This window comes from Artemia franciscana, chromosome 12 (genome assembly GCF_032884065.1).
Source record: "Artemia franciscana chromosome 12, ASM3288406v1, whole genome shotgun sequence".
Lineage (NCBI taxonomy): Eukaryota > Metazoa > Arthropoda > Branchiopoda > Anostraca > Artemiidae > Artemia > Artemia franciscana.
Genome location: NC_088874.1, coordinates 16,911,792 through 16,934,248, shown reverse-complemented (window position 1 = coordinate 16,934,248; position 22,457 = coordinate 16,911,792). Strand labels below are relative to the sequence as shown.

Sequence of the window (22,457 nt, the reverse complement as noted above, 5' to 3'; positions counted from 1 at the left end):
ATTCCTAGGATTCCCAAAACTGTTGCGACTGCAGAGAGAAGTTTTTTCCAAACTAAATTTGATTCAGATATACTGAAGGAATACAGTGAGTCAAGACCAGCTGTCAGCCCTTGCAATCTTCTCCATTAAAACGATATAGCATCTACTTTGAACTACAACTGCTTAATTGAAGAATTCAGCCAGAAAACTCCAACAAGAGTTCTGTTTTAAAACACTTGAACTGCTTTAATTAAGTCCACTTATCACTGATCTTAGATAAAATATTTACTGTAATTAAAAAGAGTATACGCTTAACTTTCAAGCGAAAATTACGTTAGTATTGATTGTTCAAAACTGTTTTTATACACTGAGCTCTGTGAAAAAACTATATGGTCAATTTTTACTGTGTCTTAAAATTGCACGAAATATATGGAGCAATTTGTAGTTTGCCAAATAACTGGATATATTATATAGTTTATCTTAACTAAATCCTTAAGCCTTAATTCCTGTATGGTTATACGTTGTCCTAAAAGGGCCACCGAAAATGAAAGTCACAAAAATCGAAGCCATGAGCCAACTATTTTTTCAACTATTCTATAGGAGAAGATAATAGACTTACCTAATATCTTGGTGAGAACAACACGGGGAGCGTTTAAGTCATTTGCTTTCTGTTCCGCAAGTATGAAAATTAATTTAAGTTTAAAACTTGTGGAAACAAATAATCGGAATTCATTTCAGTTTTAATTTAAAGAACTAAATCTGAGCTTGTTTGTCAGTTGCCAGTTTACTACATTATAAGGTGTTTGAATAAGAATTTAGTCATATGGGTCACCTGGCTTTAATGATATGGTAGTTTATGATAGCTGACAAATTCGATTAAGAAAGACAAAATACAGCTCTTCTGCTTGCCTCAAACACACATAAAAACGCAATTCCCCAGTTTGTAATAATAGCCATTTGGGCCCAGTAAGTTGATATTGCAAAGGACCCCAAAATATTTAGCATCACCACAGCTTATCATCCCACAAATTTCAAACCTTGGTAAACATACACACAAATGGGATGAAAGTATATGCAAATATATTCTATTCTATGTATGAAATGGTATAAAAGGTACAACGTACAAAAGGTACAGTAAGCCCAAAAGCAAAAGAAAAAAGGATAAAAAAAATATCACACTGAAGAACCAAAAACAACAGCAATTCCTGAATCCATCATCACAAAAATCAATGTTGATCTCAATCCTAAAGAAAAGAAAAACAAATAAGAAACCAATTTTCTTCAAACTCACTTTTTTTTTTTAACTCTGAGATATGGCCAAACCCCCAGAATTTAGCAATATCTAGGCTAACTATAAGTTTACAAGGCAATAATACAACTAAGATAGAACTAAAATAACGCAATTTTTTGGACAAATCTATTCTTTTTTTTTCCTGTCAGAACAACGACAGCATATTCTCCAAACTGTTTTTATAATCCTAATTATTTTTTTTATCTTAATTATTTATATGAACTAAGAAGGTTTGATTTTGAGGCAATGGACAAAATTGCCGAGGATCTGGAAGACGGCATAATAGTAAAATGTTGTACTGGCATTTTAATAGATTGGAAGGGAGTAGTCATTTCGGCCTTGTTCCAGTTAAAGATAGGAAAGGGGCCACAAGTAGTGATAAGGAAAGAGTTAAAGAGGGATGGGCAGAACATCTTGAGAATTTGCTAAACTAAGATACCGTTGCGGGAAAAGATATAGAGGAAAATAAAAAAAAAAATCTGATACCTTAGATGTGAAGGAAGATTTGCTGTATGAGGAAAAGGTGAAGTACCTAACGATTTTAGGAAATTCTTGATCAAATAACTGTATAAGAAAGGTAATAAGAGTGAGTGTCGTAATTATTGAGGCATTAGTCTGGTCTCTGTAAGTAGCAAATTACTTAGTAACATCATACTTTTTAGACTGAGAGAAGCTGTAGACAAAGTTTTAAGAGAAGAACAGTGCGCGTTTAGAAAAGGTAGAGGATGTGTCGACTAATGTTCACTATTATGTTAATAATTGAGAAGTGCCTTAGTTGTCAAACACCTTTGGTCCTCAGTTTTATAGATTATGAGCAAGCGTTCGATTCTGTTGATACCAGACAAATACATGAAAGTGATTAGTGTTATGTACAAGAATAACACTGCTGAAGTTAAGGTAGGAAAGGAGGTTATGAGGTAGCATGGATCATTTTGATGGACTTTGTCTTAAGAAGCATAGGATAGGCAATGGGAGACATCGAAATCAAATGGGGAGGAAAAACTCTTCTGAACTTAAATTATACTGATGATTTGAGCATCCTAGATTAAAGTGTGAGCAAAACGAATAAAAGATTTTACGAGTTTAGGGTGCTAGAATAGGTTTGAAAATTAATGTTAAGAGGACCAAATCACTAAAGCTAAAAATAAGTGAAGATGAAACGGTGACGTTGGATAACGAAAAGATTGATCAGGTGGGCAGCTTCACTTACCTTGGTAGTAAACTCGGTGGGAGCAGTAAAGATGTTAAAAGTAGAACAGCCAAGGCTCAGGGTGTTTTTTTTTTCACGGTTAAAAAAAAGTTTGGAAGAATAGGAAGATAAGTCTGCAAATCAAACTCAGAATACTGGAAGACACAGTGATGAAAGTGGTCAAATATGGCTCTGAAGCATGGGCGCTCTGAAAAGCAGATGAAGATTACTATATGTTTTCCAGAAAAATTGCCTACTAATTGTTCTGAGTACCCAGCTGACTGACCGTATTTAAAACAGTATAGTCATCCCATTTTCTAGGGCTATAGTGAAAGAAAGGTTGAGATGGTTAGGGCACAATCTGTGGATGAAGGATGACAGATTGTCGAAGATTGTCCTTTTCGGCCAACCATCTAGGGCTAAATAGAAAGCAGGTCGTCCTCGTCCGGGGTGGGAAGATGTTAAAGAAAGATTTAAAAGAAATGAGATATTCCTAGGAAGGTTTAAAGAGGGAGACTTTCAATGTACTGAGGTGGAAGAGGAACGAGTGCATTTATGTTAGCCTCAGACAGCTTGGAGCTGCGGTGAATTTTTAGTAGTAGTAGTTAACAGAATTTCATTATAACTCCCCAGCTATAAAATAAACGTCAGAGAAAGCAATAAAGTATAGAGAATAATGTATAAAGTCAGAGAATGTATAAATTGACTCTAATCAGAAAATAGTAGCTAGAGACAAACAGTTTTTAATTGTAAAAACATATTTTTGAAAATTTCAAAAAAAGACTGAAACTGCTAAGAAAATTAAGTGCCGTCAAATTGAAACAAAAAGTAAAGTAGTGAATTGATCAAAAATCCTTGACGAAAGGCTTAATACCTGTCGTAGATCCATTCAAAGCTTTAGTTTTTACCTTTTCCCATGTAGTTCCAATTCCCTTCAAAGTCTTTCCTATCGGCGCATTCTATAACGTTTGCAGTAATCTGCTTATTTTGGCGCCAGATGGTTTGTCAAAAAGCACAATTTTTATCAATTTGTCAGCCTTTAACTATAAAATATGGCCCAAAAATCTTAACTTTTATTTCATATGATAGATAGACAGATAAACTTTTATTTTCACCCAAATTTTCATGGCACTGCCAAATTTCTTTGGTATAGTCACATTAAGAAGCGATGCAAAAAAAAAAAAAAACAACAACAAGAAAACAAATCACTAATCATTCCTCCTGACTTTCGTTATACATTTTTACAAAACTAGGTATAAGGCTCTTCGCTAACAGCTGGTGGGCACAGCGTACCGGCTGAAGTTTCTCAGCAGGTACTGCAACCCTGCGTGGGAATCGTTTTGTTGTGGATTGAGGGGAGAAAGGGTTTTGTGGATTGAGTGGATCAGAGATTTTCTTCAGAAATCCATGCAGAGTTTCTCTCTTCTTTTTTCCAGAGTCTGTATTTTAAAATTTGTCAGCAGCTCTTAGTACGACATTTCTGCCTGCTTCAAAACTATCATTAGAGCTCTTTTCTGAACTCTGTCGAGCCTGGTACTTAGGTCACCCGTCAGTCCAGAATGCCATACAGGAGCTGCAAATTCCAGAATTGGGCGAATAAAAGTTGTAAGTATTCGAAGGAGGTGATCTGTAGGGGCGGAATTTTTCAGAATAAGCTTGAGCATCTGCAGCCCAGCATTACCCCTTATAGCCCGACTATAATGAAATACGGTCCTAAGGCCGTTATTACTGTTTTAACAAACGAGTACTCAAAACTAACCTTAGGCAATTACTTTGGGAAACATTTAACATACCTTACTCATCCTTTTGAAGTACCCATATTTCAAAGCCCTCTTACGACCCAGGTAAGTGAAAGCGTCCACTTGATTGATTCTTTCGTTATCTAACATCATTTCTTCACCCTTAATTATCCGGAGTCTACGCAACTTAGTCTGTTGAACATTAATTTCAACACATATTGTTGCACCCTAAACTCTCTAGACCTCCAAAAATTCATTCACTTCCCAAACATTTTATCTAGGGCAGTCAAATCATCTACATAATCTAAATCTAGGGGAGTTTTACCTTCCCAATTGGTACTATTTTTTTTTACTTTCCGTCGTGGTTGTGCATCTTGAAAACAAAAATCTTAAGGATTTATAAGTATTTTATTTTAGAAGAAAGCTATTCAGACTATAGTTGAATAAAGCAGAAAAATTTTTTCTATGGTCATGAATAACTTTAATTTATGGGTGCTGTCACTCGTATCCAAAAATAATTCTTGATTTGAAAAATAGACTTTTTACACATAGAAATCTGGCAGATACTTCGATCAAACGCTCGCTGACTATGCAGGAAAAGGTGAGAAATGTTCCAAAAAAGTAAAAGATAATATTTTTTTGCTCACCTTTTTCTTTCCAGTTTTAACACTTTTTCCGGAGCGTGCAAAATATTTTCCTTTGGCTCTATTATATTTCACATGGCTGATCACAAACAACAAGAGATTTACAATGTATGTACTAACACACACAATGCAAAAATCATACAATACAGCGTACAAGATGTAGCCCAAATAAACAGACATCAAAATTGAAAGTATTGACAATATATATTGTAGAAGGGATGCATAATAGCCACCAACCAGGCCTAAAAATCAACAAAATAATAACCAAGGAAATAAATCCAAACACAATACACTTAATAGAAGATGCATAACTTAATATACAGGTAAAATCCTAGAATCCAACACGGCAAGACCTAGGTTATAATAACACAAAAAGAAATTTTGTCCAACAAGTCACCTGTTGAACGACGAACATAAAAAAAACGAGACACAGAGAAAAAAAATGTTTTGCCCCATTCTCGGAAACAAAAGATTTCACTGATTTTAACCCGATTTTTTTCGAAAAATATCATTCATAACTTTGATTTTTTTTTCGGATTTTCTTGAATTTTGTAATTTATTCCCTTGTCCGTAAGCCCCATAGCACCATTTTTCGTCTAATATAAAATTCTCATTTTCAATTTTTTTTTAACTTACCTATCTATTAATTTTTTAATTACCTATTATTACCATTTTTTTAACTTTTTTTTTAAACTGAGTTTTTGTTTAAATTACCCCTCCAAACTAAGCTTAAATTTATTGTATATACAGTCCCATGCTCGAAAAAAAACATTAGAAATTGCGATTTGTTGCCAAAAAGTGTTTCTTCTTCTTTTTCACCCGCATTGTATCCTCACGAACCAAACTCAACCCAAAACTTGATTTTAATGTGGCATGGAATTCTTATTTTCTTTATTTTTCATTGAGCTGTTTTTTTTTCTTTCCAGACTCTTTAATTTTATCTTTTCTTTGTATAGTTAGATAAAATCTTAGAAATTCCACCAATTTTTTTTGTCAAAAAGCTCTGATTTCAATTTGGAATAAAATGCTCCAGCCCAAACCTCTTCTTACCAAAAGAACCGTCCTATGAGTGTGACATTAGACCATATTTTTCACCGTGATCACTCAAGATACCGAGCTTAGTTGCCCATTTTTAACATATAGGTTCTTCTATGGAGAAAAGAGTGATGCTTGACCCTGGGTCTCCAAAAAGGCTTAGGGTATTAAGGTGAAACTTTAAGGGAATAAATAAGAAGATTGTAAAGCACAATCAAAGCACACTGAGAGCATGTTGGTTGTCAAAAGGTAGAATCAACAATACCTAAGAAACAGCTGAGGGTATCAAGTTAAAACTTTCAGGGTATGTTGAGGAAGATGTTGAAGGATGATCGTAGGGCAACCAACCCCCTTGCCATTATTAATGCCCCCTCCCCTCAGAACTGACCAAAATTTGAACCAAATTAACCAAAAAATGGCTTTGTTCCAAATAGTTAAGAGACCTAACAACTATACACCTGGGAATGCCATGTCCTACATAGCCTCGTGACGAGGAGTATAAACTATCCAGTTCACCCATTGTTTACATGAAGGGTTTATCGTTAGGACAAGGGGGGACGTTTGATTCTGAGTGCAGGCGAAAGGGCTAAAGATATTCCGGTGAAACTTCAGAAAAATTGAAGGGTATGTTAAAATGAATGAAAAGACACTATGTGCATCTTGTTCATCAAACAGGCGCATCTGCAATATCTCAAGTACGGCTTAGGGTACTAAGTTGAAACTTACAGAGCATGTTCAGGGGGATGTTGGAGAATGAATGGATGGCAACCAGCTCGCCCTCTTTCCCCTTTCAGATGCTGCCCTTAACACTGACAGAAATCTTGAAAAGCCATTTTGTTGAAAATAGCCAAAGGCTCTAACAATTATGCCCCTAAGGAAACCATGCCCCCCCCAGCCCCCAGGGCAAGAAATGTAAATTATGCAATAAAAAAAGGGGTCGGGTGGTTACCAGCTTCCCTCTCAGGGTCTTTTTAGCTGCACTTACCCCCAAAAGACATTCAATCAAAAGTTTGAAATACTTATCACGTTTAAAATAGTCTAAAGGTCAAATAAAAATGCCTCCGGGGATGACATAACTCCCCACATCCCATGGGGCAAGGATTGCAATTTATGCAAGTTGCCCAATTTTTATATATAAGGTTGGTTATTGGGAAAAAAGGGGCCTATTTGACCCTGAGTCTCCAAAAAGGCTTAAGTATTAAGATAAAATTTTTAGAAAATGTTGATGTAGATATCGAACAATATCAAAACACACTATACGCAGGACGATGATAAACAGAGCACTGCAGCAATATCTAAGGAACGGCTGAGGGTATTAAGTGAAACTCTCAAGGCATGTTGAGGGGGATGTTGAAGAGAGATTGAAGGGTAACCTGCCTCCCCCCTCTTCCCCTCTTCGACACCACCCTTAACACTGATGAAAACTTTGAAAAGCTGTTTTGTTTAAAATAGTCAAAAGCTCTAACAATAATGCCTCCGGGGATGCCATGCCCCCAAAGCCCCAAGGGTAAGGATTTAGCATTGGAAAGGGGGGTGAGGAATGTTTGATCCCGGGTACGCCAGGATACTCAGTTAATATTTTGGGGAGCGTTTAGCTAGATAAAAAAAAGACACTACGTGTATCCCAGTTATCAAAATGGCGTATCTGCAATATCTTAGGAACGAGTAAGGGTTTTAACTCAAAACTTCTAGTGTCACTACTACTACAACTGCTTCCGCGGTGGCAACTGCGACTACTTGCGACTGCAACTGTAAATATTTACAGCTGCGACTAAGTTGACCTGCAAAGACAACTATTTGATTCTGTGACTACTAGCAACATTGACTACGACTGCTTCTGATAGCATCTATTTGCGACTGCTGCTTTTTGCGATTGTGACTACAACTGCTTGTAAATGCAACTTCTTTTGTGACTACTTTCAGAATATTTGGGGGAGGGGGTATTGTATAAAATCAAAACACATTATGTACCTACTGGATGACACATGTCCAGATTATCAACAGAGCGAATCTGCAATATCTTAGGAACGGCTGGGGGTATTAACGTGAAATTTTCAGCGCCACTATTGCTAATACTGTAACTGCGACTGCTTACGACTGCGTTTATTTATGACTATGACTACTTGCGACTACTTGTAAGTGTGAATACTTGCGATTTCAGTTACGATTACTTGTAACTTCAACTGTGACCAATTGTAAACGGGACTACGATTGCTTGCAACCGTGACTACTTGCGAATATAGCTACATGCGACTACAAATACTTCCAGCTGTGAATACTTACGATTGCGACTACTTGTGACATTGATTCTTTAATAGTAGTCTCTGATCGTTTTGGGTTTGAATTATCATGGGAATTTATCATTTGAATTTCTACTCGTCATAAGTTTAACATGGCTCTCTACTTTTCTTTGAAACAACTCCTCTTTATGGAAAGTCTTTTTTTATTATTAAAATCATAGTAGAAATAAAAGATTGTGACATCCAGGAAGAACACAATTAAGAAAAAAGCTAAATAGACGATGATGGTATTTTTAATAAATAGTGTTTTGGTAATTTTAAATTAATTGAATATTTCAATCTTATAATTTATAGCATTTAGCCATTTTGGAGTTGAAGCTTCTGTTATGCCCAACAGATCGGACAAATACATTAGTTTGATGTTACTTTTTATTCTCTATATAGATGTTATTTACATTGTTACTATCTATAATCCATTTTGTTATTTAAAAGGAGCATCGACTTCTTCAATTTCTGTTTGAATGATCCACTTCTTGATATTCTTGGAACATGTTTGATAAGAACAACATTGGGACAAAAATATATTTTGGTATTATCCTATTACCTTGCTAGATTTTTTGTTAGTTTTAATTCTCGTTTGAAAAGAAAGCTCTTTTTAGTTTTATTTTTTATTTGCTATCTTCTTTTATCTTGGGATTTTTCACCAGCCTTTCAGAAATTTTAAAAACTTTAAGTTGAAACACTTCAGCTGTATCTTGCGCCTGCAGCTGTGGTTTTGAGACATTTTAGCTCATCAACTTCGTTCTAATTATTCCGAAAGATCTACATTCTTAATTAGATATTAGGTACCATTCTCAAATAGATAGAGTTTGAGAGACAAATTTCCAACTGAGTCATTTGGACATAATCAGTACAGTTTGAAAAAGAAAATTTTAAGTATTATTTATTGAGGTCTGATGATAGGGGATAAGCATATTCTACAGTTTTTTATATTATTTTTCTTTGGTATACCTAAGTCGGGGTTAACTTCTTTGCTCTGCTTACCCAGCATTTATTTTTCATGCCTAGTCTGCACTTTTCAATTTTTTGCGTTTTATTTTGTTCTTTTATTTAAATAATTTCTTAGACCACACTGCTTTTCCATTTACAAAACACTAAGAGAGAAAAACGGGTTTAATTTAAATAAAGCAGTGGTTTAATTCAAATAAAACATTAAATAATAGAAAAATTCAGATATTTCAGCTCCACGTCCGGGACCCTTTTTCAAAGGAAAAAAAAGAAAAAACTTTAAGTAAGGAAAATTTTTTTAAGACCATCTAAAATAACGACAACTAAACACACGAGAAAAAGAATTAAATACAACTCAAATTATCAACAACCTTCAGAACTGCTGTTACTCAACTGAACAAGACAAAACAAATGTCTAGATTGCACAAAAGGTAACTCTCCTCTTAACAATCAGTAAAAAAAATGAGATCTATTAAAAAGGAAAACCATATTTATTTGAAGAAACAAAAAAAAAGTTTATAAAACCCCAGGGCACCAACCCTGTTTAAAATTACCAGATTAATAACATTTATAATATAGGCTAAATGAAAGCAGGTCAAACGAACTCGTGTATTATAAATTAAAAAGATTTTTTATTTGCGAGTTTAGTTGCAATTCATTGACTTTTACAAGCTTTCACCTCATCCCGAATTTCACTTGCAGGGTTGTAACTTGTTCAGGAACCTTTAGTTCAACTCCTTACTGTTAGAAAACTTGACATGTACCCCTAATTAAATTATTAAAAATTTGGTTCATCCTGAATTCCCGATCATCTCTATTCATACTAATGCCTCCATAGATAATTTTTTTCTATTTCAAAAATTTCTCTAAAACTTTGCAAGAGTCCTATAGATGTGTCTAAAATCTTTGTTTGATTAAATAAAAAAAAACTAGTTTTTTTAATTGAAAGTAAGGAGCGACATTAAAACTTAAAACGAACAGAAATTACTTTGTGTATGAAAGGGGTCGTCCCCTCCTCAACGCCCCGCTCTTTACGCTAAATTTTGACTCTTTCTCTCAAAATTACTTTATTAAACAGTGAAAACTTTAGCGTAAAGAGCGGGGCGTTGAGAAGGGAACGACCCCTTTCATACACAGGGTAATTTCTGTTCGTTTTAAGTTTTAATGTCGCTCCTTACTTTCACTTAAAAAAACTAGTTTTTTTATTTAATTTCTGAACGTTTTTGAATTACTGCATGTTTGATTTTGGCTCTCTGCACATAAATTATCAAAATGAAATTTGTATATTAATTCTTTTTTTTTGCTAAATGGCTTTCTCTTAGTTTTGATTAGACAATTTTGAGAAAAAAGGGGTGGAGGAGGAGGCCTAGTCGCCCTTCATTTTTTCGGTTACTTAAAAAGCCAACAAGAACTTTTAATTTTTAACAAACATTTTATTAGTAAAAAACATATTTAACTTAACAATTAAGTTACGTCACGAACTTCTTTATTCGTATTTTTTTATTATGTATATGAAGGGGTTTGTCCCCTCGTTGATACCTCGCATATAGCTCTTCACACTAAAGCTTAAATTTTGTCCTAATTCTTTAAGAATGACCCCTGAAACAGAAAGGCCGTAGAATAAATAGTTGAAATTACTAAAAATACTTTAGCGTAAAGAGCGAGGTATTTAGGAGGAGAAGAACCCCTCATATGCATTATAATCTCTGTTCATTTTAAATTTTAATGCTGCTCCTTACTTTCAGTTGAAAAAAACCTTTTCATATTTATTTTTTCATTGTTTTTTTTTATAAAACAATGAAAATGTCTGTACACTTCCCAATTACTATTACTGCATGTAAACACTGGTCAAAGTTTGTATTGCAGCCCCTTCCCCGGGGACTGTGGGGGAGTAAGGCATCCCAAAAGACATAGGTTATTATGTTTTTGGACTATGCTGAACAAAATGGCTATCTCAAAATATTGATCTGTTGACTTTGGGAAAAAATGAGCGTGGGAGGGGGCCTAGGTGCCCTTCAATTTTTTGGTCACTTAAAATGGGCACTAGAACTTTTCATTTCCGTTAGAATGAGCCCTCTTGCGAAATTCTAGGACCACTTGGTCGATACGATGAGCCCTGGCAAAAAAAAAAATAAATAAAAAAGATTAAACACGCACCCGTTATCGTTCTGGCAAAAAATACGAAGTTCCACATTTTTGTAGATAGGAGCTTAAAACTTCTGCAGTAGGGTTCTCGGATATGCTGAATGCGATGGTGTGATTTTTGTTAAGATTCTATGACTTTTAGGGGGTGTTTCCCCCTATTTTCCAAAATAAGTCAAATTTTCTCAGGCTCATAACTTTTAATGAGTAAATTTGATGAAACTTATATATTTAAAATCAGCATAAAAAATCAATTCTCTTAATGTTTCTTTTAGTATCAAAATTCCGTTTTTTAGAGTTTCGTGTTACTATTGAGCAGGGTCACTCCTTACTACAGTTCGTTAAGTTTTATTTAAATTAAACCGGTTTTTGTCACTTATGTATTTTTTATTTATTCATTTAGTTTATTCGTATTGAAACGCTAATTGTTACACTCACGAAACCGAACATTTATGTGGCAGGCTCTCCGTCAGGAGTGTATAAATTCGTTGTAACATTTTTACTTCTAATGCATCTATTGAGCTTTCATTTAGAAGAATCAACAGATAGCTTTATGGGGTAATCCTTCAGGGAGAACATCATAACTGGATACGCAAAATGTTTCAAGAATTGCCTGGAGTTTGCTATCCAACATTTATATGTGAAATAGGTTACACTCCCCAAAAGAACAAAAAAGAAATTGCGATCGAATGAGCCTCCTCCCAAGTTTCTATGAGCACGTGTTCATATGATGTGGCCCAAAACTAACAATAAAACACCACCGATATTTCTACCCAAGAGGGTTGATTTTGGTACCCATACCTCACCATTTAGTTAAAACTAACTGATCCTTTGGTTAACCCAACATCTCAACCCAAGATCGTTGATTTTGGTTCCCAAACCTCATCACTTAAAGTTAAACCTAACTGATCCTTGGATCAACCCAACATTTCAACCCTCGAGCGTTGATTTTTGCTCCCATACCTCACCACTTAAAGTTAAAACTAACTGATCCTTGGGTCAACCCAACATTTCAACCCAAGAGCGTTGATTTTGATTCCCATACCTCATCACTTAAAGTTAAAGCTAACAGATCCTTGGATCAACCCAACACTTCAACCCAAGAGGATTTATTTTGGTTCCCATACCTCACCACTTAAAGTTAAAGCTGACTGATTCTTGGGCCAACCCAACATTTCAACCCCAGAGCGATGATTTTGCTTCCCATACCTCACCACTTAAATTTAAAACTAACTGATCCTTGGGTGAATCCAACATTTCAGCCCAAGAGGGTTCATTTTGGTTCCCATACTTCACCACTTAAAGTTAAAAATAACTTATCCTTGGATGATGACATTCCGACGATGTTTTTTTCTTTTGTTTGGCAAATTTAAATCTGAAAGGGGTCAACTGAAAACAACTAAATAATCGAAATTAACAGATATATTAAGCTACTCACTCAAAACCAAAATGACCGAATAAAATCCAATTCCATAAACACTATTAGGCTGTACAAGAGGAGAATCATTTCCAAGAAAGTCTCCAAGGAATCCAAAGCCTCTGGAGTACCTGGGAGAATGTAAAACTAAAATTATTTCATTCAGCGGTTTTCAACATTATATGGTTCATTTTCCTTCCTGGCGGCATGCATGTGTTATATCGTGGGAATTTTATAGTGCTTAAAACCGTTATTTTTTTCTTTTTTGAAGGGGACAGTGGGCGGTTGTGTTATCTAATCCAATTTGTTTTCTCGTGGTGATAACATACAATCTGTCTATTGTTTAAGGTGCTATACCCGTTAAAAATAACCCTATATACTGTATATACCTGTCAAATCCATAAAAAGATATGTTAAATTATTTTTGATTACGAATGTTCTGTCTGATTTCAATTTTTCCTTTTTTGTCTTATATTCAGATACTTTTGGGAAACTAAAAGTTTTGTAAATTGTTTTGTAAATTTGTAAAATTGTAAATTGTTTTCTAGCCTATAAAACTGAAAATTGTGATATTAGCGGCGTTAACATTGTTTGTACCTAGGTGGTGTTTGATGATTTTTTTTTCCCGAATCTAGCAGAAAGAAAAGAATTCAAATCGCCAAGGTAGTGAGCCTAACTTGGCCAGCATTTAGTTTTAAATGAAACAAACCTAGTTTGGATCACTATGTCCAGCAATTCAAAGTTTAAACATTTCAACTCAGTTAAAAGCCATGACAGGTGTACAGCATGCTTTACTGAATTGGATGAAAAATCATCAGTCATAAAGTGTGGAACTGGTGAGAATTGGACTTGTGGTGAATCTATAGATCAGTCCCCTGGAGAATATAAACTGTTAAGCAAAATGATGCAGTCCCTTACTTGTACCTAGGCTTGCTCAGCTTGTAAAGTTAAATTTCCAAGCTTGCTTACTCAACTGTTAGAAAGTTACAAAGGTATGTCATCATAACATTGCTTACAAAGTTATTGTCATCAAGAAAATTTGCAAACTACGTATACTTTTCCAGACGTCAAAAACTTAGGGATTCTTCAGCCCTTCCCTCCCTCAAAGAAATCGGTTTATGTCCCGATCTCAAAGGCCACAATGAGGGTACTCTACTATAGACGAGCTTTCCTACTCTGAAGATGTGGTCAGAATGGCCATGGAACCTCAAAAGGTACCATTAAAGCACCCACTCTTATATCCTTTATAATCAGATTGAGATATGACAGCTGCTTCTGGTAGGTTCAGTAAAGAAAACATTGAGAATCTGTTGCTGACACTGAATTTAAATTACATCTTTTTAACTGAATTTTTAATTACATCTTTTTATAGAAGAGCTACATCAACTGGGGAATATGCCCCTCTATAAAGGTATACATCATCTGCAAACATTTTAACTGTCCTATGTTGGATTACCTGTGGCACATCATTTCTAAATATACAAAATGAAACTGGTCCCAAGCAAATACCCTGTGGGACTCCACTCTAAACACTGTACTGTTTAGATGAAGCCTAACATTCTGTGACCTATCTGTTAGGAAATCTGTAACCCAAGCAAGAGTTCTACACCTGATCCCATAATTTTGCCATTTTTTCAACAGCAGAGGCATTGATTGAAAACCACTGATTCGATTGGCAATTGATTGTCAGTCATTACTTGAAAACCACTGATTGCTTCCATTGACTGAGTATTACATGATCTATTTTTCCTAAGACCATGATGTGGTGTATGCCACAGATTATTATTTCCAAAATATTTTTGGGCCAGATAAACATTTACTCTTTTCGTAATCCTTGAAAAAATTGATGTGTTAAAATAGGGAGATAAGAAGGTCCATGAGATGTTTCTTTATCAGTGGATGAGGTTCTGGAAAAGTTATTTTCTTAGGCGTGCTTGTGGGTTAAAATTTGCAATTTAGAGTCTTTATTTCTTGATACGTGCGCTTTTGGTTTTTGTAGAGGTTGCCAAATATAATACGTCTTTTATCTGCTGTTTTGAAAGAGCTCCGAGAGAAATTTCTGCACACGTGCCAGAACCTTGCATTATATCAATCATCACTAACTAATTTTGGGGTAATTAATTTCTGATTGTACATCTTTTACGAGTAACTCAATTTAAGCTGTTGCAAAATTTATCTTTCCCTTAGGAAAATCAATCAATATTGATCTTCCTTTTGCTCAGAAATCATAATCAATTAAAATTAAAACATTTACTTACTCAGATGTTAGGGCATCACTGCATCTCATATTCTCTCCAAGGTCACACAAAGGTTCATACAAAGGGTCCTCTGCTTTCGAGTTCTCAACTCTATGGGCATACAGAGAAATCAAAATACCTCCAAGAGATAATAGTACAGAGGCAAATCGAATTGAAACCATGTTTACCTAAAATTAAATTCAAGTAATTTATAAAGTATAAAATCAATTGTCTTGGGAGATAGGGTAGTTTTCTTTGGGTATATCTGATGCCAGAGAGAATACATTAAAGGGCATAATTACCATGGGATAGGTATCACATTTACTGTCAAATAATTACTGAAAAAGACTGGCTTACATATAGCAGGTGCTTTTGTCTAGAAAATATCAGCCTAGACGCTTACATAAATTTGTTTTGTCAATTAATGGAATGGATGATATTCTTCATTATACTAAAAAAAAACAAGTGTCCTTTTCTGACAATAATAATAAGCACCCATCCCCCCTAGTTAACACCCTGAAGTTTAGAGATTCTGTAGCTTCTCCCATCTAACATATTTCTTATAAAATTCTTGTTTAGCTAATTTTTTTGATAAAGAAGGGACGAGGGTGTGTTTAAACATTACATTTAAATACACTTGTATAAAGCATTTGTTACTAAACTGTAGGAAGAATAAATGCAAAAAATTTAGTGATAAATAAAAAATACTTATGTAAATGCAAGTATACAGATACTTATGAAAAATAAGTGTATTTGAATTAAAATCAAATAGTTGTAGGCATCGAGTAATGGCAAATTGTAGAAAAAGCCAAGACAGATATTCCAATTGAGTGAGTGCCAGTTCTTGCATTAAATCCCCTTATTAGGATTGTATAAAACATGATGTTAGTTCATTTGCTAATAGATATGTCTATTGATTATCTGTTCATGCGTTATTCCTATGGCAGTAGAACTAAGATAGATAGTCATAGAGCTAAGATAGTCATAGAACCAATAGTTTTCCATGTGTTTGGTTAGACATTCTGTAGCTTTTTTCATCCAGCATACTTCACATAAAATTCTAGTTTAGCTACTTTTTTGTCAATGATAAAGAAGGGGGGTGTTTAAACATTACATTTAAACACACTTGTATAAAGCTTTTGTAACTATATTATAGCAAGAATAAACGCAAAAAATTTAGTGAGGAATAAAAAATACTTACATAGATTGAATTCTTTACTTTTCTTTAAAAAACTTGTTTTTTTTTATCCTTGTGGGACGTGAAAACTATGGTTTTCTAGCATTGATATAGAAGTGCATGGTGCAATAGGGAGTGAGTTATGTTATTCACTACAGCAGATGTAGTTCTTTACTTCATGGAAAAGTAAAATTTAATTTCCTTTTAAGGAAAATTTGGAGCAATGTCTCCCAACTGTGAAAAAGGCAAGAGCCAATGAAGCTGTTTCCCAACAGCAAATCCTGCACAAAATGGACTTCCCAGCCATTCTACCCCCCCCCCTCCCCATACAAAGTGAGAATGCCCCCTTTCTAAAGTCCTCTTGAGATTAGCCTCTGCTTGTAATTTACTTAAATATGAAGCAGGAGATGGTTTTTAGGTATGTTCTCCAAGTAGCCTTTTTTGTCCTCCAGTTAATTTGGGACTAATTTGTTTGCCATGCTTTTGGAGTGTTTGGGGATTGTTTTCCTGGGTGTTGTCTTGGGGATATCATGACTAGCTGTATCTGCTAGTATGAATGCCAGAACTTTAGCACATGTGTCAGCTGTTACAAGTGAAATATATGATTCCTGAGTGAGACTTATAATTTCATCATCAAGCTCATTTTTGAACATAGTCCAATTTGCTTTAGTGTTAATATATTTGGAGATATGTGGCAGAGCTTTAGCTGGTTAATTTAATGAAGAAACTCTGGCAAAGTGGTCTGTGCAAATAATATCAATTCTCTTTATATAAATTTTGTTCAAAATATTTATTGACACAATTTTTAGGTCAAATATGGAAAATTTTCCACTTTTGGGGTTAAAATATGTGTTTAGATTTAGAGGGGTAGAAACTACTAATTCATTATTATTTGATATCAAACTTTCAATAAACTTACCAGCTTTATTTGCTGGCTTATCCCCCCACAAAGGGCTGTGGTCATTAAAATATTCACAAATAATTATGTTTTTTAGCATAATAAAATTACTTATATACCTGAAGAAATCCATGGCATCTGTAGTTTGGCCATTAGGGTTGTAATAGCTAATTTACATAAGTTTTGGTATTATTCAGCTAAACACTGATTCCAATTGTAACAACATCATTTAAAAATTCTGGAAAATTAATGCCATAAAATCTGATGTTATTATTTAGTATTAAAGCTATACCACCTTGTTTTCTCTCTAATGACCTTTCCTTTCTCAGTATAGTATATCCTGGAGACTTTATTTGTTGGTTTTTGGTCAAATGGGTTTCAAAAAGGCAAGCAATATCAATAGAATTATTATTCATAAAAGATATTAGTTCATTTAACTTATTTTCTGAAAGTGATCTTATATTCCACTGAAGTATTGAGATGTTCTGCTTTGTTCCTTTAGTTGTCATATGACTGTACATTTAGCTTTGCTAGGAGTAAAGCAAGATCCTTTTTTGGCTAAATAAGCATGTGATTGGGTAGGTAGATGTTTGCCAATTAATTAATAATTTTTGCTTTCTGTGGCTGTTATTGACTCATGGACTGAACTGCATTAGAGTTTAGTATAAAGAGCCATATATTATGTGTTAAATTGTTTGGTTTTTCATCTGACTTGTCATTAATTAGGGGATTAATTCCTAGTAATGCTTCTGATTCATTTCTGTTTGGGAGGGGTGGTCAGGCTAACCTCTTATTGTGGCCTGTGGAGGCTAATTGGCTTAGCCTTAGTAATTCTCTCTAATAGGAGTGTGAGCTAGGGTAATTTGAGGATGGAGTCTTGTTATGGGTACTTGTTGCTTTGGGTAGGTTGGGTGTTCTGTGAGTGAAAATATTGGGTGATTTCAGAAAGGGTTTAGTTTGGTGTGATTGGGTGGCATTTGCTTCCATATCTGCAAGTGGGTAAGGTATAGCTTTCTTTGTTGCTATTGGGAGTGTTACTGCTCATTTTTTACATGCAGGGGATAGTGTTTTACTGGAAGAATCATGGGGGTCTTTGTAGGTTACACATGTTTGAGCTCAGAGCCAAAAACATAATCTGGGAAGGTATTGCCAAGCTTCCACATTAACCCTCTTCTGATTTCTAAGTCTTCAAAATTTGCTACTTAACAGGTCTATAGCCTACTTATTGAAATTTAGAAAAAAAAAACATTTTACCTTAATTTTCAGTTAGGCCTATCTTCAGTTTTCAGCTTTAGTTCTGAAAATGTAATTCCTGTTATTTGGGTGGAATTTTAAGCCATTTCAATAGGTTTTTTTTTCAAACTTAGGAAATGTAGGTTTATTTTCAGATCTTTGCAACTTCATAAATTGGAAATGAACAAAGTTGTGAAGTTGAAAACAGTTTTGTTGTAGGCTACTTAGTTTAAGCATAAGATCTGTTTTGTAAGATATCACTTTCATAACACAAAGATTTCAAAAGGTCATCAAAGGTTACAGCCCTTTAAAGGGGGAAGGAATAGAGGAATGTACTTCAAAATACTGTCCTGGGACAGTCTGTAAACCCATCCCTGAAAGTTTCATTTCCCTAACCTAAACCCTTCCAAGATTTTAAAAACAGCTAAACTAGAATTAATCAATAATTTCAAGTAGCCTATTTGATCAAAAATAGGCCTACTTTTATTAATATCCATATTGACACTTAGCTTAGATTGTTAGCTATTCACTAATACATACAATTCTTCTCAATTCATGTTTGGTAACAAAACGTAAGGGTTTGAGTTTTAAATAATTTTGCTCAATTACATACTGGTTTTTTCCCTAGAACCAGCTAAACTTAATGTTTTTCAAAATCAGAGACAGGTAGGCCTATCTTCATAGAACTTAGAGTGTTGTGAATATGGAAGGACAGTGAACACTCTGGCTGCTTGAAACCTAATTTTTTTTTCCTTGAATAGATAGTTTAAGAGCTTATCTATTCTTAAAGTTTGTCATCACCTTAATAACTTCAAATTTGCTTTCACGTTGTTATGACTTTGAATCTCAAGGACCCAGGGTCTGGGTTGCCACCTGCTCCTGTCCAAAGTGTGCTTTTTTTCTCGAGAACAGGGTGCTACATAAGTGCTACGCAAATTTTTTGCTAAATATGCAATTTTCGCGTAATCCTGCTTGGTGTTGATCAATTAAAACTTTTAGTCGCGTTTTCAATCACACAAAGATTACAGCATTTCTACGGATACCTTTGTTATTTTAACTAAAGCATTGTACGCACATGCGTAATAAGCTGTGTGGCGCTTTTAGTTGCCAGCGATAGAAAAATTGTACTCTTTTTAGTACATTTTTTTCAAAGTAGTGAGTTGGTAGTATATTTGAAAAAAGTAGTACTTTTGCGGTACATTTTAAGAAAAGCAGTACTTTTTGAAAACAAATGTACTCTTTCTTCCAAAGGTGATCTAGCTGTATTTTGTCATAAATATGTTAACAGATTACCAATGAAGACAGCTATTCAATGAAGACAGCTATACAAAATTAAGAAACATCTAAATGTCTAAAAACATTTATTTTTGATATGTTATTCAAAACTTCCAAAAATTATTTCAAGGTGTTTCAAGCGGGATCACACGAGCTTATAATAAATTATTGTTAGTAAGAATCAATTACAATTCGATAGTAGTTTACGCTAGTTTTGAAAAGTCTTTATCTTTCAGTGAACTGAACCTGTGGTAGTGAACTGAGGTAGTTTTTAGAGGCAAAGATTTCCGAGGCTAAAGGTTTTTCTAGCGGAAAACCAAGAGAAAAATACACTCGGATTTAAGCAATGCGTGAAGCATGTGGTCGAAAGCAGGACTATTATTCGACTCATCTAGCAGAACAACGCAGTAAAGAGGCTTTAAAGGCACAGTAAACTTGACTAGGCAACTTTCGGTCATCAAACCGGCCCTGGGGGCTTAGATAAATATACAGGGACTTATTGTCGACAGGACCCCCCTTCTTTGTCATCTCGAAACTCCTCCTTATTGTTCCCAGAGCTAGCTGGCAGGCCCTTGCCCCTTATGCACTGTAATTATGCACTTATGTATTGTAAAAGTTCGCCTTTTTACGTGTAGACCATAGTCAAACGTCACAACGGTAAAACGGCGTGGGTTCGATTCCTAGTTGCGGCACACAAATTTTTTGCTTTTTTTCTACTAAACCAAAAATCTAATTTTCGGAAACTGCAATGGTCGTAACTAGAATGTTTCTTACTCTCAATATCGACTCAGGGCATATTCTGGATATGTCAGCTAGCTCCCCGAGTCAACTTTGAGTCAAGTTTACTGTTCCTTTACGGATGCTCAGCTTTTTTTTTTCCAAATCACGGGTTTATTAAAGATCATTTTCGAAAAAAATAAGAATGACTCTTGAATCAGTCGCAAAAATCTATTTCCTCTTCCTCATTTTGATCGACGCCAGTTGCGTTGCTACAAATGAGATTTACTTTCGTGGATCTCGATGCTCCCTTCCACTTCTGGAATGAAAGACGAAGACTGTCATCTATTTTCCAGGAGTTGCTGCTTCCAGCATCGGCGGAGCGTCTGATCACATATTGCTTTGCAAACATCAGTGCAGTCACAGTTTCAGTTTGGAGACGATTTCTAATTTTTGTTTTCAAATTGTTCAAAATAGAAAATTGCCTTTCTGCGCTTGCGCTGGAATGAGGAAGAGCACACAATGTCAACATGAACTTGGAAATTTCCAAATATACTGGCCTAGATATGCAGTCCTTGACGTCACTCAGCTGCTTCCAAAAGATTCCAGGATCATCGCTGGGTTCAAATTTCGGGAGATCCTCTTTACTGTCGGCCAGCTTAGTCCACTGAACTTCCAGCTTATCTCGTAGAGTGTCACTTTCACCTTCGCTGTCGCCAAGCAGGTTCGGGAAACGGATCATGAGTGGAACAATAGTATCCACTTTTCCAGAAACGGCCACGGTAGGATCTATACAACGAAGGTTCACCAATGTTTCATCTTTGTAATCAATTCTTGTTGATACCTGCAAGCACATTTCGACGAGAAAGCTCAAACAGTTTGTATGGATTGTTTGCACTTGCTGCCTATTCAGCTGACCTGCGCTAGACGATGTAGCGATATAGTTCAGGGTGTTCGGCCCAAGCTTGAGCTCTTCCAGTTTTAGGAAATTTGGTGGAATTAGTTTGACCTTGAATGGATCTCCTGCGATTGCTATTGCTTCTTTTGTCACAAAGCATCTCAAAAGAGCAAGATAAGTCACTCTAAAACTCTGCAAGAGCCTATGAATGCGAGTTTTACTGCTCTGGAACTCTATATTCAGTTCGTTTACCTTTTCAAGGACAAAGGCAATAAAGTACAGGTAACCTTTAATCTTTGGGCCCTTCATACAAGCCAAAATCCGACTTGCCTTTTCTTTCGAAGATTTATCTCCTGCTGCATCACCTTCTCCGTGGCTTGCGAAGAACCGCATCAGTGCACTCCACTGTTCTAGGATTCTCTTAACAGAGGCTTCCAATGATAGCCATCTTGTGTTTGCCACTTGAAGTAGGCGGTGGCTCTCTACACGTGCAAATTCTTGACACTTTTTCAACTCGTCCTGGCGCTTCGGGCTGCTTGCAATATAGTTTACAATGTCGTGAATGAATAATTCCAAACCCTCTGGTAGCTTTTTGGCGGCGTATGTTGCACATAACGCGAGCGAGTGACTTGTACAACCAAGAATGAACAAATTTGGTACTTCAACTTTAAGCAACACCCCTAGTCCTTTCACAGACCCAGTATTCACACTAGCATTATCGAAGCCTATACCCATTAAATTTTGTATAGGTATACCAAGGTCCGAAAGACATTTCATAATCAGGTTCTTCTGACCGGCACTTGACGCGTCGTGCACGTCAACAAGACCCAAAAAATCTTCACGAACATTGTAATTAGCATCCACATACTTTGCAATGATGACCAAAACTTTGGCCCATGACTTGTCCGTAGATTCATCTACAATAATGGCGAACTTGTTATTCCTTAACCAATTTGCAAGCTGCACTTTTTCCTCTGTGGCAAGAACATTCTTGATTATTCCAGTTGTCTTGGTTCTCGACGAGGCTAATGCTTGGCAAACAGCATCATTTGGGAAACATGATTTCATGACTTGTAGCAATGAGTCAGTTTTTCTTATAGAAATATCCTCTTTTGCAACCCAACCTGCCAGGCGTAACTCAGCATCTTTAACTGAATCGTCAAAAAGCTGCTTCTTCTGCACTTCCGGTGTTTGCACAAACTGGTCAACAGGCACTGTGCATGTCATAGCCTGCACGTTTTGCTTGTGAAATGTAGACTTGACATGTCTTTTGACATTGTAGATACTTCCTCGAATATCTTTCTTGCATAAATTACAATGAGCATGCTGACTGTTCAT

At 35.4% G+C, this 22,457-nt stretch overlaps 2 protein-coding genes across 3 annotated transcripts; both read right to left on the bottom strand.

The window, feature by feature from the left end:
• Positions 1-1,048: 1,048 nt before the first annotated feature.
• Positions 1,049-19,128, bottom strand: LOC136033765 (vitamin K epoxide reductase complex subunit 1-like protein 1). Of its 2 annotated transcripts, XM_065714660.1 has the most exons (5): positions 19,031-19,127; positions 14,943-15,109; positions 12,706-12,815; positions 4,846-5,084; positions 1,049-1,223 (listed from the first exon to the last, which is right to left on the bottom strand). In XM_065714660.1, exons 2-5 carry the CDS (start codon positions 15,101-15,103, stop codon positions 1,218-1,220), a joined length of 516 nt encoding a protein of 171 aa, XP_065570732.1. In that variant the 5' UTR covers positions 15,104-15,109; positions 19,031-19,127; the 3' UTR covers positions 1,049-1,217. The 2 variants fall into 2 exon arrangements, with proteins under 2 accessions (XP_065570732.1, XP_065570733.1); XM_065714661.1 differs by lacking the exon at positions 4,846-5,084 and having other exon boundaries at positions 19,031-19,128.
• Positions 19,129-20,438: 1,310 nt separating this feature from the next.
• LOC136033449 (zinc finger BED domain-containing protein 5-like) lies at positions 20,439-22,457 on the bottom strand. The gene has a single exon (XM_065714198.1). The coding sequence runs from the start codon at positions 22,455-22,457 to the stop codon at positions 20,439-20,441; it is 2,019 nt and encodes a 672-aa protein (XP_065570270.1).